Raw genomic sequence first — 20,129 nt, forward strand, 5'->3', positions numbered from 1 at the left:
CCGGCTTGTGATTTGTAAGCGTTCCTCCCAAAATCTAGAGTGACTTTATCAGAGCGCCCCAGAGACCGGAAAATGTGTTATATTGCTTAAACACGAAGGCGTGCTATATAAGGAAGTCTTCCCTGGGAAGACCTAGGCTCATTTGTCACTCACCGTTGACGTGTGCGGGTCAAATTAAAACGCTGGTAGACGAACAAAAGGAGCTAATGAGATATCTATTGTTTACTTCCACCAGCAAGGTGGCATGAAGTAACGTGCGAACCACCGACTTCGATCTCAATTTACCGCCACAAATAAAGACAGTTTCCATTGGAGAAAGGAAATACAAATCTCAAAAATTCTTGTATTGTGATGAAGACATAAAACAATTTTGAGGAATGCGCTCGCAGTTTACTGCTTTGGAGTAGCTGTAGCTCAAGCTGACTTGACTCTAAGAGTTCCACATCACACGACGGTTGATTGACAAATGGTCCAGTGGGACCTAAGGCTCCTTTTATAGCGCGCCTTCGTGTTTAAATAGGACGAAAAAAAAAGTCACCTGAATTTTAGCGTTGACTTATAACCTTAGTTCATTAACCCTTTAACCCCCTAAGAGTGACCAGCATGTCATTTCTCCTTACAATATCACCCCTGAATCACACAGTAAGGTCAGGAGAATAAAGGAAATAATCACCAACTGAAGAAGCTCTTCATTGTTAAACAAATTCTCCTTGCCAGTATAGAGAATATGCATACTGATATCAGGGTGTAAAGAGTTAAGTAAGAGACGCGGCATTGAATGTAAAAATGGTTTTAGTTGTTAGTTGTTTCACTTTGCATCAGACGCTGCCATTTCGGATCTTGCTTAGCAACCTGGTCGCTTGTCCGCGATGTTAAAAAACGTGTCACTCCCCTTTTCTATACTAATTGGTTATCTTTCAACCTAGAATCGAGGTTGGCTTTCTGTTTGAACCATTAGAAGCCAAACAAAAAGTCGTTAAATATAGAAGCGAACTTCGTAGTAATGAGCACCACTTGAGCAGTACTGAAAATAAGGCCTGAAAAGAACTCAAGCCTGTATGGGATTTGAACCCATGACCTCTGCGATACCCGGTGCAGTGCTCTACTTGCTGAGCTAACAATATTGCCACAACCAAAACATTGTTCACTCGTAAGGCCTGGTTAATAAGTTGTTCTCAATAGTCCACTGTCATGCAATAGATCATAACAAGAAAGAAAATTATTTTATCTTTATCATGAGTAAAAACATGCTTTTCTAATGAATTTATTAATAAATTAATATATTAATTTATTGTATTCATAATGAAATAATTCCTAATGAAATTAATATATTAATTTATTAATTATTTACTTATTATTTATTTATTTACTTATTAATTTATTAATTAATAAATTAATTTATTTAATAAATTCTAATGAACTTATTGTATTCCTAATGAATTTAATTGATAATGGCAGTGGCAGTGTCTTTTAAAGGCAGGAGCAGTATCATGAGCGAAGATGCGATTCCTAAATGGGTTTAGGGCAGTTGACTCTTGGAACGAACAGAAGATACGAACTTCGTGCTCAATTTTCATATCCATTCCGCTCAAAATGTAAATATAGAAGGATACAAAAAAACATGTAGCGTCTTTCTCGCCTTTAATGGTTTAATGAAGCTGGCGAAATTAAAAGTAATCTTTTTAGAGGATCTTGACAAATTGCAGTTTCCGCTCCTCTGACACCGAACAAATAAAACAAATAAAGATCTACAGGAGCTTCAAGATAATATTTCTTCATAACTTCGAGTGAATTTTCTCTAAAAACAGATTGGAGAAGGATTCTGGGACAATCTTAGCGCGTTGCGAATGGAGGAAAGAAAAGAAAAGGCCAAATAAGTATTCGCACGGCCAGGTGGTAGGTGTCGTGCAGCTTGTCAAAATAGGACGAACTGTGTTGAATGTAATTAATGCACCATGCATATCCAATGAGGTTTGAGTGTTATGAACACAAAAGCGATCACTTGTCACCTTCAAAAGACTAAACTGTCTCCTTCGCCTAAGAACACTGAAACCCACAACCGGTCACAACCTATCCTCCGAAGGCACTTTGCATATTTTGACGAGAAGTGAGCCGGCGAATAAACAGACCCATTTGTTCACAGATGGCGGATATCGATTCACCACAGTGCGGCGAAGAAGATGAAGAAATAGATGCCAAAAAGAGTAGACGAAAGCGGTTAGTACCATTTCTGCATACCAGATACATTTAACACTAATTGCTTTTTATTCGCTAGATCCTGCGATAATCATCAGCCTAAGTTCGTTAATGCAAGAAGCTCAGTTTCATTGCTTGCCAGTCGAATAATTTTTACACGTTTCTTGGATCTGTGTAAATTCTGAGAGACAATTATATTTATCGATTGATGTTTGAACATAAAACGAAGATGAATGCGGAGATTAGAGGAGGCAGATTTAAAATATTGGTTTTACTAAACGGAGTGAGATATTGCAACTGCTGTTAAAATTTTTTTGTCGAAGATAAGATATACGACTGACTCAAGTGTTTTTCGTGATAACAAAAAAAAACTCGAGTAAAAAACTCCCAAACATTCAGAGGAAAGGTCGCGAAGATTTCATTAAATCGTTCCGCAGGCAAGTCTGTTTATTATCAAAGTTTAAATAGCCCTTTGTATTGCAAAGCTTTTCCTGATTTTTTAGAAACTCTACCTTGTGAACCAGCACAGTGACATGAAAGACTCGTGTATTTAACGGATAAATACGAAAGTACTGGCTAATAAGTGAGAAATTCAAAGTCTTCCCTATTTTGAGATCCATCCTGAAATTTTAGCATACTGTTTACGCAAGGCCCTTCAGCAAAGCTTTTGTAAACACAAAGTAACTTTAGGGATTTTAGTCTCAACACAAGCTGCTATATTGGATAATAAGTATAATAAGTATAATGAGCGTTCATTTGAAAGGTTCGATTGGGTGTGAAAATACTTCTGCGCAAACATTATCGACAAATTTTACAAGATATTTTGCATGCTATAATTTTCGCTTGGCAGGGAATTCACAAACGACTTGTTTTCTGGTATATTTGAATGAGGTAAACACAAATACTCCTTTGGCTTCCCCGAACAGGTTGCTCAAACTGGCGCTGCACTATTTGATTAACAGAAAATTATAATGATTTTCACCACAGTTAAACAGTACATGAAAGATATATATATATATATATACATACAGATCTTGATCAATTAATTTTCTGACAAGTGTAAGTGAAAAGCGCGATCCGTCAAACAAACCAAAATTTTGAACTTGTAAAGTATTGTGCATTATTAACCGGCGGCCACATATATGTGAAATTATGAGCTTTGTAGCGGATTACTAAGTTAGCCAGCCTTACTTATGGTTTTGCGCAAAATCGGTAATTAGGGCTTCGTTATGATAGCTGGTGAAGGCGTTGCGCATAATACGGTCAGTTTTATTTACATTTGATGTAAACTATTTGAAAGACAAAACGAGCCATTAAGTTCTTTTCTTGGAATGAAGTTTCGTATTGATGCTGTTTTGGCTTGTAAAGGTCAACAACCGTAAAATTGTGCTTGAAATTTGCAAGAAATGATTAGAGTTAATTGCCGGTGTGTAAGCCATCAATATTGTGTGCGCGCGATGCGCCAAGTTACGCGCGACGAACACTTCGCGTGTTTGTGCTCTTACGCGTGGCCTCTTTTTGCGTGCGAGAAGTAGGTCTTCGATTTGGCAAATTTGCGTCGTAAGCGGCGAGAGTATTGAAGTGGGAAGGGGAAACGAACTCCAACACCTTCTTGGCCAGCAAACTCTACAGACCGCTTAGGCCTGGAGGAGGTGGAATGGGGTGTAACTTGTTCAACTATCCCCCAGCCCTCTCCTTCTTGAGGAGGTTACGAAACACCCAATCCTACCCCCGCCCGCCCACCCAGAGGCTTATGGATGGCTGAGGGGGAAATGCATTGCGTGAATAATCAAAGAACAGGTACGAAGGAGACTGCTACATCCCTCTCCGCCTTCAAGAAAATTCTCCAAATCGTTCTGATCGTATTTCATATCAGAGTGTACCTCTATCTTATCAAGGCTTGGAGCCTGCTGCAGGCTGTAACCTGCTCCAGACACGAACCAGAGCAAACTGTAGGTAATGATTTCATCATGTTTTCCGCGCCGAGGCGTGCAATCGTTGCAAATGTGAAGAGGAAACCTTCTCTTCCACTGCGGGCAGTAGACACTCCTTTGTTTCTAAACGCTATCATCAGTATTTTCGTAAAATTATAAAAGAAAGTTGTCTCCCAGTTGGTTTACAGCCGTCCCATTTCCTTCAAAAAACGAGTAGGGTCGGGTACCCTTTTTTTAATTTTTTTTTTTTCAAGGTGAAGGGACGGCTGTAAGCCTGCTCGGTGTTTTAGCGCAAAAATAATAGTATAGTAATTGTTCTTGATCAGACTCTAAAATGTTCTTTCTTAACATGAGTCGACATAAACTCTGGCTTTGGTTGGAACACCTTTGAAAGTATGTCGAACGTCGCAAACACTGTAGTGCTGTGAAAGAAATGCTTTTGAAATTATTCACTTCCCTGAGAAATGATTTTTCTCCGAAACAAAGCACACGAATTGAAACTGACCTGACGAATTGGCAGAATGACATCACGCGAAAATGTTATGAGCTGGAAGTTTTTAAAATTGATTCGTCCGTGATCGCGCGCGTTTTTTACTAGTGGACTCATGATTTCGCATGAGCTGTTTTATGATGTTCTGTAGAAATACCTAGAGCGAAATTCCTGCACAGCAAATCTTGACACGAGGAAGTGCAAAGAAAACCTGTCGACATAACTCCTAATTCTCTGATTCCTGATAAACCCGATCAAGGAACAGACTCTGAAGAACATACTCGTTTCTCGAATAACGGAGTGTCTACGTTTGCATTCTTCAGCAGCGAGATAATACATAGTCGCAATCGGTAGCGTTTAACCTTTAGTCCAATCTGTCCTCTTATCTGTAAGAATCATCTAGAAGTGTCACTGTGGTATCTGATCATGTTTTTTCTTTCCAAACAAAAGTAATGTCTGTTCGAGAAACGCCAGACAGCGCAAGTGAAATTGTAAATTCGCCGCCACTTCAATAAACAAATAGTTTTCGATGGCTTAATCTCGCAGTCTTTCGCCTAAAAGTCGTGCTTGTAAGCCATTAGATGATCAACATGCCATTTTGGGAAGATTTCTTGTGTTAATTATGCAATTCTACTGATAAACAGCGCACTACTGGAGAAATCTGTGATAGGCTGTTTCTCTTGGTGAACCTGAAAATTACCTTCACGGAATATTCTGCGAAAAAGATTGAATTTTTTTTATCTCCGGTTAAAACATGCACAGATTAGGAGGAAAACTGTGAACGCAAATATAAAGACGCAGAAAAAATACATTAAGGATTGTGTGCAAGAGGCTTTCGCTTATATTTCTCGAAAGAGCGTTTCGATCCCTCTTGTGGAAAGAGCAAACCGTTGAGCGATTGTTTAGGACTAAAACAAACAACCTAACCAAGAAACAAACAGACAAACAAACGACCAAAATGAAATAAACGAGTACAATCAAAAATAAAACACCTCATGTTGAAAATTGTGTGGCCGACTATAAAATGTGATATAAATAGTAATCGCCTGATCGAAGCTTTGTCTACAAACAAATAAATTATAACCGAATGACGTCGTTGCATAAATACCTCCTTAATTAGACTAATTAAGACAACCAATGCATCACGTTCGATTGATATCTCGGCTTTTTCTTTCTTTTTTAAATATATTTAATCTAATGTCTTCGCTAAAAATGTGTTTTTTTATGATTTATTTTTTTTGCTCGACCGTTTTACACGAATTTCACATATGGCTTCCCCATCATTACACAATTAAATGGCTTGCGGTGTCTGTCTTGTAGAAATTTGCAACACCGACGACTTTGAATGGTTTCGATCAGTATACTTTCTCTTTATGGCTGAAAGGAAAGATTTCATTCCATGTAAGAAGGCTTCTTATGATATTTATGCACAGAACCCAGGAGATCTCAAATATTTGACCAAAAACTAAATCTGAAATGCCAGGGTTCCTTGTAATGTGGGGCATAAAAAAGGACGAATCTGTTTGACTCATTGTGGAAAGCAGACATCTTTTGCAATATACAGTTTTTTTATTATCTTTGCATCATAATTGCTGATTGACGCCCTAAATATGTTGGATTAGAAAACAATTCAGCCAGGAATGTTTAATTTTGTTCAATTAAGTCGATTTTATTAATTTAATTTCCCGACCTGGGTTTTTATTCCAAAACCGTTGTTCTTTTTCCTCGCATTTCCACCAACAGTATTTGAAGCAAAGACAGCTTGTTAAGGTAATGGTAGACGCAAAAGGATAAAAAAAAAAAATCCTTCTTTGATTGCGGGTGACCACTTCGTGACTTACCTTGATTTGCATTTTAGTGCCCGAAACTACGCTCACCTCACCCTACCCCTCCCCCGCAAAGTATCTCGCGTTCTTGACAACACATTCATGCAAAAGAAGTATGCGACCGTTCGTAGTCGAAGATTTATAATAAGTATTGGTAAATACGCCAAGATCCGAGGTGTGTTTGTTTTGTATAGATTGCGATGCAAATGCCGTACGTTCTTGCGGACGGCCTCCAATCCTTGTGGATGCTTTAGATGAATTGCGCTAAATTCTGCACTGATTTTCCCTGTTCCAGAATGCCGCTGTTCGGGAAAAAGAAGTTCGATGAGAAGATCACGAAGAAGTACACTTTTCATGACGTGCTCGGGACGTAAGTGGCCTCCCAAGTTATCTTTCCTTATGACAGATGAATTGACACATGGACGAAGCTCTAAGCACTGTTTTTAGCAAGAAGCACGGCTTGTATTTAGATAATTTGCCTCCAACTCTCGTGAGCAAATTTCAGTGAATTCTAATTATATCCGAATGTAGTTCATTAACATTTTTCGAAACTTCTTTATTCGAATTCACAGTGGCGCGTTTTCCGAAGTTGTCAGGGCCGAGGAGAAGGCCACCGGCAACTTATACGCTGTAAAGTGCATCACCAAGAGGAAACTTTCCGGCAAGGAAGAGGCAGTAGAAAACGAAATTGCCATATTGAAGAAGTAAGTCAATTAGTGACAAACAATTCTTGTTTGTGTCGTGATTTCGCGTAACGCCTGGCCAATCAGCCAGAAAAATATGTTTTCACGATCGAAAGGTGTGTTGTTTTTCCGTCTGTTATTCTGTTAGCTGTTCTTTGCACAGTCAGATCACTCATGTCGTCCATTTTATTTTGTCTGCAGGGTGAATCATCCAAACATAATTAGACTATGGGAAATATTCGACAACAAAACACATCTTTATCTAGTGATGGATTTGTAAGTATATTCACAATAAACATGCAGAGTTGTAGAAATCTATCTCATAATGTTACCATTTCACTTCAAATTTACAATTTTATCGGGCAATCCAGGCCATAGAATTCAGTGAACAACTAGTTGTTATTTGCGTTAAAAAGCACTGCCGGTGAAGGATGTAACCAGCATGGTGTAACAAAAATAAGGAAAGGGCGAAAACAGTCTTTTGTGACACGTAAGGAAAAGTTACAATGTGAACTTGAAAGGAACATTCGAGCACAGAAATGGGTTCCTTCTTGATATGACAGAAGTGTTATGTTGACTTAATGAAATCATTACGGTAGTTTCTTTATTTACGCGGTTGTTGCCAATTTTCTCGTGATGGAAAATAAAATCGTGTTATCTGACAGTATGGGGTTTTAAAGGTGTTATCGTTTCAGCAATGGATATTTTTTACTTGACACCTTTTAGATCTGTCCGCGTATCAAATATCGAAGTTTTATACATGCTTTAAAATTAAGATTTCAATGTCAGAATCAAGTGAACGCCTCAAAGGGTTGCCAGAATCTATTCATCTTTTGGTTTAAGTTCGTTTGCCATTGTTTTAAATCGTAAAAGGTAAGTCTCGGGGGACCATCGCTAATAGATAGTTAATTTAACTTGGAAAGAAAGAAAAGCTTCGAACTGTAGCTTCAAGACAAATGTAAACAAACGAAAATACTAAAATCCAACAGCTTTGGCTGTCTCGCCTTCAATCTAATATTTTCGCAAGCACTTTCTTGAAAGAAAGATTATGCGTACGTGAGACCTTTTTTACGAGTCGATGATAAATCCATCGGTGTTATTTCGATTTATCTCGTGCAGCGATCGCTTAAGTGAGGAAATGTCGTAGATGTTTGCACTTTTTTTACTTTAAGAAATTTAAGACAACAGGAAATTGGGCGGGAATGGTTCGACTTTTCCTTTAGAAGAACCAAATTGTATTGCGTGTGCAAATGTAGATCTCTGTGGAGTTGTAAAATACACTTCAGTTATCTCAGTTCTCATTAATCAGTTAGCGATTTGAATAAAAAGGGTGGCGATACGATCTCTAAAAGCAAAGAGGGCAAGGCGGAAAGTTAATTGTTTTTCTCTTTCCTCACATCGCCGAAAAAATCCGTAACTATTTGGTGTTTTGCTTATAACCAATTTTCATATTTTGCAATATTTTCACGATGTTAAAAATTTACACTGGTATCCAAGTTCAGCCAGCTGTTATTGGTTCACCGCACCCCAGCTGTTAAACACAACTCGTTAGTTTGAACAGATTGCGAGTAAATTGTAATTGGGCGAATACTCCTGATTATGAATAATTATAATTTCTTATCTTTGACGACAACTGACCAGAACTGTGCTATTCAATAAATATTTTTTAATCAGGCGTAAAATAATTTCAGACTTTAATGTTGCACATATGAAATTGTGTTTACCTCAGGATTGATGGTGTGATTTACATTATTTGAGATAAAAATTATCTTTGAAACTGTATTATTAACAACACAGTCGATTTAAAGTACTGTTTTAATTTTTCATATGGAGGAGTTTTATCAAAGATTCAAACAGCAGCTGACTTTTGAAAAATTCCTTTGTATAACAAGGGGAATGTGGGATGTGGAGGTCAACAGTTGAAGGGGGGAGAAGGACTAAGCGGGAGTGGGAGGTGTTAGTGTTTGTAGCTGTTACGTCAGTGGAAAATGATTCAGTACATTTCTATATATTTCATGGTTGGCCTACACAACAACTGAAGTTTTTTTTTTTTTTTTCATTATTTGAAATGAAGAAATTGAGATAATCAAGTTTTTATGGAAAAAGATTTTGTTGTTGTTGTTGTTGTTTAATTTCCATACACCTGAACCCTGAACTCCCAGAAATGATTGATTTGTAACTTCTCTCTGTAATATTATTTTTAATTTATTTTATTTGTTATTTGACAACAAATCCTTATTCCCCTGGCTCCGCAGATAGCAGTGCTAATTGAGGCAGGCTATACATTATCCATACATTATTTAGCAAACAGGCAGAAGTTGTTGCCTTGACCTGATACCAAATTCTTATAACTAACTTACAAGGAAATGTGTAGCAGCAAGAGGGGAGAATTACTGTATCAATCAGGTCTTGGGAATTAAAGGGTAAAGAAACCTGGCCTTTCAAAGTGACGCTGAGATTTTAAAATGTGTTTGCATAGCATATTACACAGTTTCCTGTAATTTATTTGTAAGTACATGCTAATTTATTTGCCAGGGTTCAAGGAGGAGAATTGTTTGACCGCATAGTGGAGAAAGGTAGCTATACAGAACAAGATGCAAGTGACCTTATAAAACAGATTTTGGAAGCTGTAGATTATTTACATAGTCAAGGGATTGTGCACAGAGATTTAAAGGTTTGTATAACAAGATAAAATGATGAAACAAGTAAACAATGAATGGGATTTAGCAGTGGCATGTCTAGACAATGTTTTTCCTACTGGGAACTACATTTATTTTTAGTTCGAGTGTGCTATTTCTGTAAAATACAGGACAGTGTATTAAACCCTTTTTACTCCAAGGAGTGTCTAGCATCCAATTTCTCCTTTGAACATCACTCCTGAATCGCACATTTAGCTTCTGAGAATAAAGGAAATGATCACCAACTAATAATTAAAAGCTCTTGATTGTTAAACAAATTCTCCTTGATAGCACCCTTAGTCAGAATATGTATTGAAAACATTATGGAGAATGTACTAACTGTCATTAGGTTGTGAATGGTTAAGAACCCTTAGAGCAAGTTTATAAGATGACAGCTATAATAATTCAACCCACATATACTTATTGCTATGTTGGAGAATTAACCAAGGATCACAACAGGGGTCACTACCTCTGGAATTATAAAATCTTGACACATTTTTTTTGTAGGAACTGTTAGGGGCTGCGTCAGTGGGAGTAACAAAATAATTTGGATATATCAATAAAGTTGAAATGGTAAATTGGCCACCGTAATGATCACAAAAGCTAACGTTTCGAATGTTAGCCCTTCGTCAGAGTGAATTCGCTTCGCCATTCGTTCCGACGAAGGGCTAACGCTCGAAACGTCAGCTTTTGTAATCATTACGGTGGCCAATTTACCATTTCAACTTTGTTGATATATCCAAATTTTTTTTGTAGTGTTGAAAAAATTTTAGTTGAATTTTTGAGATTAAGCAAATCATGTGCGAGTGCTGGAGATTTTTTTTGTTTATAGGAGACTTTCAGATAAAGTGGGAGAGTTAGCCTAAAAAATACTCCCTATTTCTCTTATTTTTGTTTACTTAATAAATAAATGTATCAAAATTTTACTCCCCAACCGTTGTGAAGATTCCCTCCATCTTCACAGTGGTTTCTCTTTGTTTTTGCTTTTTTTTCTTTTCCTCAAATTGTTTTGTTTCTTAACCAACATCATTTGCAATACCTACACTGAAACAGTTTTGAATAAGAGTTTCATTTCTGCTCAGAAAACTAGAGTTACAAAACTTGTTCAATGTGACACAGCAGTTTTAGAACCTTAAACATATTATGTCGCAAAAATATCATGCTGCTTAATAAACTACCCAAAATACATTACTGTCATTGAACTAAACAGCGGGTGGTAGTGTGTTTTATTAAAGAGTGAAACCTCCGGCTGAGTTTATTGTAATAAAGGGAGTAAGTTTCTACAGAAACTGTGGAGGTAACTTGTTTTTATCAACTAAGTTGAAAGTATAAATTGGTCACCGTACAGTTAAAAAGTTGACATTTCAAGTGTTAGCACTTCATCAGAGCAAAATGAGTTTATAGTAACTTTGTTTAATTAATTTAACTCTCTTTTTTGGTTCATTTTTCATTGAATTGCTTTTTTTGTAACCAAAAGTGAGGCTTAAACGGTAATCGAATTTTTTTCCTGTATTCGATGTATGCAATAGACTACCCATTGGGTGGGAGATATTTTTTAATGTAACTGAATTCTTTATAATTTGACATGAAAGGAAATTAAGAACCACAAGTAGATATATGATGAAAATTTTTAAACAAGGTTGTTGTTTGTGGAATGTTCTCTTAACTAACCAAGTGGCAATGTTAATACTGCTAGGGGCTTCATGCTATGGACTCTGGCCAAATTGCTAGCTTTGAAGACCTTAAAGTTTATCTTATTTTTGGAGGAATTCTGTTCATGAACCATTTCTCATATAAAGATGGTGTAGTGTTCATTTGTTTAGACTATACTTACTTATTCATGATACCCAGAATTTATCATTGTTTGCAAAAGTACCCACATTCCAATATAGACAATCTCGCTCATTATTCTGAAGATGCAAGTAAATAAATGAAAATAAATACATGAAATAACAAAGAAGTTAGAAGGAGTGGTATTGATTGATAATTTTTTTCTGGAGGGTGGGGGTCATTAATCAACATTCTCTATCAAGTGACTTCTGTTCTTTTTAAAATTATTATATTATTTTTCAATTGCAGCCTGAAAATCTTCTTTACTTCAGGTAAGCTTGAATACCCTAAACTGCATACATCTAAATTATTGCAGCTATTCAGGGGATTTTTTCTAATTTTATTATTTCAGTAATGTCAATCACAGGCTTACTGCATACTTCCTTTTTGGCTCACTAAAATATAACTTCATGATTGGCACCAAATTTTCAGTTGCCATATTTTGATCTGTCATGCATTGTGTTACTCCTAAATGCATCAAGCATGTCAGGAATTCTTGGTTCAAGCAGTGATGCATGTGCTGGCACAGGGTTATAGATGGTCTTGTTTGACTGTTCTGATCCATTAGTCTGCTCCCATAGTAAATCCTTGAAGACAAGGCCTTCTTCAGCAGTTCAATCAAGGGATTTATTACACGACTCGGGCAGTCAGAGAGCCAATAACTAAAATCAACCAATCAAAATGCTCTACTGCCGGTCCAATATTCTCTAAGTATTGGACCGGGCACTGTCCCGAATGGTCCGGAATGATACTGCAATTGTGTCCCTTTGAACTTCAGTCGTATAATAAATCTCTTATTAACCAAGCTTGCTCAGGACTGTACTGGAAGAATATCAGCCCTCGGTCTTTTTTGTATGGACCTCGCTACGCTCAGTCCGTACTGTCAAGACCTCAGGCCAATATTCTCCCAGTACGGCCCTCGCACTTGGTTAATAAGATATATAAATTGTAGTTGAAACAAGAATATCTCTAACCCTGTGTGAGCACATGTTACTACTGCTAGAACCAAGAATTACTGGCAGGTCTGATGGGTGCAGGAGCAATGCAACACATGACAGAACAACATGCAAGGTCATAGGGATTGTTTTGTTTATCCTACAGTCCAGAGGATAACTCTAAAATAATGATCAGTGATTTTGGCCTGTCCAAGACGGAAGAAGATGATAGCATGATGGCAACTGCCTGTGGAACCCCAGGTTATGTTGGTATGTGCATTATGTTCAAAACAATACTATATGGTCATTAAAAAAATATTGCTATTCATCATGGTTTTAATCTGTCCAATCTGCTATTTCAGTATATGTAGAAAGGAGCCATCACCAGAGAGAACAGCAGAAAATTTCTTTCTCATTCTCTTCTACTTTTGTCAAGTCCAGGGCTGTGGTCTAGCAGTGCCCAGTGGCCCCTGGCACCTTACTTTTGCTCTTGGGTGACTCAGGAATCTCAGTTTTTTCATTAAAAGCATATGCTGGGCACCCCGGATTTCACAGTTTCAGAGCACTGGGTTCCCTTCAATTTTTCCTAGAGCACAGCCTTGAAGTCTTAAGTGACATTGTATTCCTCACCCTAAAAGCAACTGATTTTTAATTTCTTTCCCCTTCTCAAGCCAAGAAGCATGGCACTGAATCTTATACCTTGGCTAAGGCAATAGGATTATAAACTAATACTCTCTGTTGTCTAGATCTGGGTGTCCTTTAAGGCATAGGGGTAGGCTTTTGAAGTGTTTTACTGATAGATTTGATGGATTCCTTTCAAATTGCTACTGAGTTACAAGTGTGTTTATTAATCTAAAGAGAAATAAGACATTAAAGAGCAAGCAAACTTGCTTTAGGATTTAGTTGGATTTATCTTTTTTTTCTAGCCCCAGAAGTACTCAAACAGAAGCCTTATGGAAAAGCTGTAGATTGTTGGGCAGTTGGAGTAATTTGCTATATTTTGTAAGTTCATTTTATTATTAATTTTATTATTATTATTGTTATTATCGCAGAAAAATCAACTGAATGCTACATTCTAATCAGGCAGCACAGGGCGAAAACCGTAACCTGTGAGCCATGGAGTAAAAAATAAATGTACATTAACTAATCCTAAAAAGCTTTTCCATTGTGTCTATGGTGCTCCTTCTAACAGGAACTCAAACTGCCATCTTGAAAGTCCGGGCAATATTCAGAGTGCCCAAGAGCACTGCCCTCTGCATCTTTCGCAGTACATCTGTGCTTCTGCCTCCCACCAGCTCGCGCATCATGACATCCAGCTCCCTTGACCACCCCCCGAGGGCATCCATATAATGTTATATTGCTTCACCTCATAGCGTGGGAACTGCTACCTTAGTTCCCAGCGAAGGGGTGCGTACTTCAGTGTGTTCTCTTCATCCTTCCTTGTCCGATTGTTAATCCACGGGCAGCTCATTTCCAGCATCACAACTCTCTTGCACATATGATTTACAATGCATGCATCCACTCTATTGCATCTGACCTCTTGTTGATCAGCATATATAGGGACATCCCAATAAGCTTTAACATTCTCTGACTCATACATGGGCTTCGGCTTGGCGGGCGAGTACCGGGATGGTATCTCATCTATAAATCCCTCATCATACAACAGTTCGTAAAACAGTACCTTTAGTGCTGCGTCGTGTCTAGAGAGATATTTGCTCTGGGCCAGCGCACTGCATCCTAACAAGATATATGCCACACTCCCTGGAGCCTTGCCGCATAATCTGCACCTCACCTTGCCTTCCCTGCCTGTGTGGGTCTTCTGACTCGTGTAACCAGTTTAAATGTTCTTGCAATGTTCAGAGTGCTACTTAATGCAGCTTTCTGCATTCTCAGCAATATTTCTTTGTATCTTGTACCAAAGAAGCCCTTCATTTCAGTTTCCATGGCTGTAGACCATCCTCCAAGTACATCTATGACGTTTACTTGTGAGATCTTGTATCCTGGGTGTTGTTTTGTCAGCTCAAGTCTAAGTGCTCCATACTTCTTGGTCTTTTCTTTGTCTTTCTTGTCTCTGTTGTTGATCCAAGGGCAGCTCAGTTCCACCATAAGTACCTTCTTGTTTTTGTGGTCGATGAAACGTGCATCCACACGATTAGATTGTACGTATGTGTGATCAGCATATACTGGTACATCCCAGTATGCCTCAGCATCAGGTGACTTATAAAGAGGTTTGGGCTTCACATCTGAGAACCATGGCGGAGTACTATCAGCGAGCTCAAGGTCTTTGAGCATCTCAAAGAAGAACACTTTCCAAGCAAAATTGTGCCTCTCTAAGTACTTGGACTGAGCTAATGATGGACATCCAGCAAGTACATGTGCCATGCTCTCAGGACCTTCGTCACACATCCTACATTTGACATCGTTCTTGTCCGTTGTTCCAGTCTTGTAGGCCATGTAGACCTTTGTTGGTGTGAGCTGTTCGTACAGTTCCATGATGCCTGCGATACAGTGGGTAGGAGCACATTGCCATTTATTAAGCCATGCAAAACAATTTTCAAGGCTCAGTTGATCATCTTGCCATCTTGCTTTTAAAAGACTTCCTTGCCACTGTTGATCTTCGACTTTTTTGACTAGTTTCTCATTTACAACTTTCTTTATATGCTTCTTGGTGTGCATATCTTTGATAGCTATCTCTGGTTCTTCTGTTGGGCTACATGATGGTTCAGTGGTATTCAAGTTCAGAGTTATATCCAGTTCTTGTGCAAACTTCTTTGAGTCAGTGATAAGAGAGGAGAATCCCTTGACTATAGCACATTCTTCAAACTGTTGCACAGATTTCATCTTGGGGTCTAGACTTTCATAGAGCTTAACTGCTGCTTTGATCTTGATCAGCTTATACTCTTGTTCAATGACTTGTAGTCCTCGTCCTCCTTTCTCCCTAGGTAGATATAGCACCGCTATGGAGCTAAGTGGATGACACCCTCCATTTTCGCAGATGATCTTTCTTGTTTGTCTGTCGATGTCACGCAGTTCAGCAAGTGGCCAATGCTGGGTCCACATGGGGTATGTGAGTGCTGGAAGTGCAAACTGGTTTGTAGCAAGGACGCGGTTAAAATCAGATAGTGGGCTCGTCCAGATCATGGATAGTCTTCTGAAATACACCTTTGCTGCCTCTTTCAGTGCTTGCTTCTCGTCTTGCATAACTGACTCTTTAATCCCCAGAAACTTGTAGTTGGATCCTGACTCGAGATTCTTGACCACTGACGTCTCGTTGAGTTTGACGTCTTTGGCATCTTGGACTTGTTTACCTCTACACGCATGAATAGCGCTACACTTTTTTGGGTTCCAGTGAAGTCCCATATCTTGCATTGCCGTGCAGGTTGATCGAAGTACCTGATTTAGTTTAGTTTCAGAGGCAGCAAACACTTTCAGATCGTCTACATAAAGTAAGTGTGTTATTCGAGCTGATAAGGGCTTAGTTATTATTATTATTATAATTATTATTATTATTATAATTATAATTATAATTATTATTATTATTATTATTATTATTATTTTTATGGTAATAGTCTTTTCTTTCAGCACTATCAACTGCAAGTTGATAGGTCTGGGTTTGAAAACAGGTTCCTGTTTTACAGTAACTACCCCCTCCACTGCCCACATGTATGCTGGTGAATCATCAGGGAACCTGGCAATGTCTGAAGGGGGGAGGGAGCACAATGGATTAGCATCCCACTCTGGGAGGGGATCTATTACTCCTAATCACTTCATGCGATTGAAACTCAGATCAACTGCTGAAGTGTAGGTTTCAGGTTGGAGTGCTGATTTTACCCTTTACCTTTTCAATTTCAAAGTAAGACATGCTTAAATTTGTAGCCAAGTTAAGCAATATAACAATAGTCCTCAACTTACATCATAATTGTAGACTTTGTGGTTATCCTCCATTCTACGATGAAAGTGATGCAAATCTCTTTGGCCAAATCATGAGAGGAGACTATGAATTTGATTCACCTTACTGGTAAGCAACAAAAAAAAAAATTAAAGTTTGTGTTATTTTGTCAGTGTAGAACATGTTAATCTGTGATAACCCTTAATTCCCCAGAAGTGGTTAACATGTAACTTCTCCCTATGAAATCCATACGTTATTCAGCAAACAGGTTGAGAATTGATACTCAGACTTACCAGGTGGAAGTTATCTTGATCTAACATCAAATTCTCGTAACTAGTTTACAAGGAAGTGTGGTGCAGCTAGAGGGGAGAATTTAGTATTAGGTCTTGGGAGTTAGAGAGTTAACTAGAACTGATGGAAAACCAAATGAAAAGCTCAGGTCAAAATTGAACTACTGCAGTTTTGATTTTTCGAATATGTTTGAACTTACAAATAAATATTGATTTGTTTTACGACAAAAAGAGGTTTTTAAGGAAACTGTTTAATTTAAATTGAGTGCCGAAACCTCGAATTTCGACCATAAGCTAGCTGTTCCCTGTGCGTTAACTTACGTGTATTGTTTTGCTTAATTTTTTTGCGTCGCATATCTGAACCCCTTTTCCCAGCTTAGGAAATTTCAGGGAATAGAACTGCTTGGTATTGAAAGAGCTAAAAAGAATATTTTTACCTGAATCGCAGCGAAAAAGCAAAGGAAATGGCCATGCCAGGAAATAATTGTATTTTGCTTATCTTCCGCGTGCGCGAATTCTTTTTTTCCCAGCATACTTCACGCGTAAAATTCTCGTCAATCAAACCTCGTTCCCGAGGAACAGTAGGTTTCTTTTTGTTTTAATTATTATCATTTTAATTTTTGATTGGTAAAAAAAAAGATCAACAACAAAAAAATGAACACAAGTTATTAGTAAATTCCTTTCATTTTCTTTGACATTTTGTATAGTCCAGTTTTTCGTCACCTTAGCGCTTAAGACATTACAGCTCATACCCAACATGACAAAGACGCAACTTATTTCCGGTTGAGACAAGAGATAACCGGAAATATGACTGCGTTCGCTTGTTACTTCGTCCCCCTTCTTGAATTCTAATTACTTCCGGCCCTGGCACCATTATGATCTTTTCGGTTTAGGTTGTACATTCACCTTATTTTCTGGAATGTCGCTACTTTTTGAACTATACAGTGTGAGTTGATCATTCTTCTAATGGACGTCTTGTATTATTTTATTTCTTAGGGATGACATTTCAGATTCAGGTAAGGAGTTAAGTTTTTTCCAAGCGTGTCTTTTGTTGGTGCATCACATGTATAAGATTGGTTGGTAAGTGACACGACCTTCGCAGTCAACGTCAGTTAAATGCATTTTGTTTTAATTCACTTTCAGCTAAGAATTTCATTACTTATTTGTTACAAATTGACCCCAAGAAGCGGTATACCTGCAGACAGGCCCTAAATCACCCTTGGTACGTACAGTTCACCAACTATTCCGTTTATTGGAATATTTGATCATCCGGGTAATTGTAGTTCTGAGAAGGATTGTTGTCGGTAATGGTGACTGACGTTTCGACAGCCTGAGCGGAAGTCACCATCAGTGCCAAGTGAATAGTTATTGTCAATCGAATGTTCCAAGTCCGGTTCGTGAAAAATGATTGGCCAGTTTTGCCGTGATGTTATTGGCTGTAAAACTCAACTGAAGGGCGTAAGTCGGTCGTCGAACAAGCGTGGCCAGTAAATGATTTTACCATATGGCAAACTATCGAAAATATGTATACAGAACTAAGCGTGGTGTTGTTTGCTTAACCTGTGGCATGTCAACTGGACATTTTTTTGCCATAAATTGTAGTTAGAATTACTAGAAAGCTTTATTCGTTTTACAGTGGTTTTTAAAAGAAATCTATAAAGAGACGGCATGTAATGTCATGTTGCACGGGATCAAATCGATCGGGGCCAATTCGGAGCTTATCTTGTTTCCTTAGCCAATCAGATCACAGGATTCCTTTCATTTTGCTCGCTGTCGAAGCCAACTTACTAATATCTCGTTATATTTCGTAGGATTTCCGGCGGCATGGCTCTTGATCGTGACATACATGCGTCAGTTAGTGAACAAATAAAGAAAAACTTCTACAAGGCCAAGTGGAAGGTAATGTTGATGGGTGAAATCCAAACCATTCCTTACCATTGATATAACAAACCTGAATCAGTGTATGCATTATATATTTAAAGAAGAATGGATCCAGGTTGGCTGCAATGGTTTGGAATCTTTATAATTAAGAAAATACAACTAAAGTTTGGTGTAGGAATGATGGAGCAGGCGAGAAAGCGAAGAAATTATAGATATATTTTTCTCGATAATCTGCAAAGGGAAGGGGGGGTCACGTCCGATGGACTGACATCCCATGGGAAGGGGGGTGACAGTATTTCTTGTCATTTCACGCTCCAGAAACTGGGATAGCCGCTTACTAGTCGATTACTGTTTGACCAACTCCTTCTTGGGCAAATTTTGTGATGATTGTAATTTGTCCTTGTTCACAGCAAGCGTTTAATGCCGCAGCAGCCATTAACCGAATGAAGAACCTTCAACTCGGTGGAAGCGGCAGGCCGGCTGAAAACAACAATGGTGACTGAACCAAAGCAGCTGGTCTGCAGTGATGGTCTTTTTCAAGCTCTTTCTCAGGATTTTTCGGTAAACAGGCGAAGGAAGAACCTGGGAACGAAGCTTATGTAAACCCCTGTAGATCAGGCGTTTAAGAATTTGTAGATAACATGTCTCCATCTGCTCATTTAAAAGCGAATATTTTGCTTTTTTGTTCTATGTAGAATTTACTCTAGCCATCAAATTATTTGTAATATTCCGAGAAAAAGCGAAGAAGACATGCTTGAGTTATGAACAACAAATATATCGAGGGATGCACTGTAGTTAATGTTCCTCTTCTGCTACTATAAAATGTTTTATAAGCGATTTGTTCTCCATCCGAATTCCGATAGCGTCAGAAAAAAAAGTAAGTGTCGTGAAGACTGCCAATGTGCAGTTCTGCGCAAACTCAATCCTTAGGTAATTTTTCAAGTGTTTAAGATCACGATCGAATCTTGGACAATTTCTGGCGGAAATTTTGAAATAGTTTGTAAATCCAATTGAAGCGAGCAAGTCTGATTAGAGAAAAGACGTCTGTCAGTTTTGTGGTAAATGTTAGAAAACCAGCGATTGAACTAGGTTAAAAACCAATCAAAGTTTCTAGTCTAGACTGGCGATTGAACCAGGACTCTTGGTACGAGGTGGAAAGTTTCTTTGAAAGACATCTCTTTCCCTTCAGCAGCTGGTCTTGACAGTAAATCCCTTTTTCAGCCGATAACCTGCTGAAAGATATAAGGTGCTAATCAATTTAAATTTTGTCAGATTTATCATGTCCCATCTCTGGTCTTGCTTTTCAGAGTCTTCCAAAATTTCATGCCATTTTTCGTTTTTGAAAATAACTTACTCGCTGTTTTTTTTTTTTATTTTTAGTGAAAAGCAGGAAAGTACATTTGTCAATTTAGAACAAGGAACGTATTGATCTTTGCTAATAAAAGTATGCCTTGCGAAACCTCTTAAACTCTTTCACCACCAAGAGTGTCGAGCATC

The 20,129-nt window shown here is 38.1% G+C and overlaps 2 protein-coding genes across 3 annotated transcripts; one reads left to right on the top strand and one right to left on the bottom strand.

The window, feature by feature from the left end:
- Window positions 1-2,001: 2,001 nt before the first annotated feature.
- On the top strand, window positions 2,002-20,091 carry LOC111341852 (calcium/calmodulin-dependent protein kinase type 1). Of its 2 annotated transcripts, none has more exons than XM_022948876.2 (13): window positions 2,002-2,217; window positions 6,742-6,816; window positions 7,019-7,150; window positions 7,331-7,405; window positions 9,665-9,803; window positions 11,887-11,909; window positions 12,739-12,842; window positions 13,499-13,574; window positions 16,498-16,590; window positions 17,748-17,767; window positions 17,895-17,973; window positions 18,563-18,650; window positions 19,043-20,091. In XM_022948876.2, exons 1-13 carry the CDS (start codon window positions 2,144-2,146, stop codon window positions 19,133-19,135), a joined length of 1,071 nt encoding a protein of 356 aa, XP_022804611.2. In that variant the 5' UTR covers window positions 2,002-2,143; the 3' UTR covers window positions 19,136-20,091. The 2 variants fall into 2 exon arrangements, with proteins under 2 accessions (XP_022804611.2, XP_022804612.2); XM_022948877.2 differs by lacking the exon at window positions 2,002-2,217 and adding an exon at window positions 6,365-6,621.
- LOC148729812 (uncharacterized) lies at window positions 14,361-16,247 on the bottom strand. The gene has a single exon (XM_088760684.1). It carries the CDS (start codon window positions 16,233-16,235, stop codon window positions 14,361-14,363), a length of 1,875 nt encoding a protein of 624 aa, XP_088616810.1. The 5' UTR covers window positions 16,236-16,247.
- Window positions 20,092-20,129: the final 38 nt, after the last annotated feature.

Source organism: Stylophora pistillata, chromosome 5, assembly GCF_964205215.1.
Source record: "Stylophora pistillata chromosome 5, jaStyPist1.2, whole genome shotgun sequence".
Classification (NCBI taxonomy): domain Eukaryota; kingdom Metazoa; phylum Cnidaria; class Anthozoa; order Scleractinia; family Pocilloporidae; genus Stylophora; species Stylophora pistillata.

Bases quoted from the DNA above. Each gene is read 5' to 3' on its own strand.
- LOC111341852 (XM_022948876.2), top strand. From the start codon at position 2,144: ATGGCGGATATCGATTCACCACAGTGCGGCGAAGAAGATGAAGAAATA. The intron at 2,218-6,741 runs GTTAGTACCATT...TCCCTGTTCCAG, and splicing joins AAAAAGAGTAGACGAAAGCG to AATGCCGCTGTTCGGGAAAA. The intron at 7,151-7,330 runs GTAAGTCAATTA...TTTTGTCTGCAG, and splicing joins GAAATTGCCATATTGAAGAA to GGTGAATCATCCAAACATAA.
- LOC148729812 (XM_088760684.1), bottom strand. From the start codon at position 16,235: ATGTGGGCAGTGGAGGGGGTAGTTACTGTAAAACAGGAACCTGTTTTC.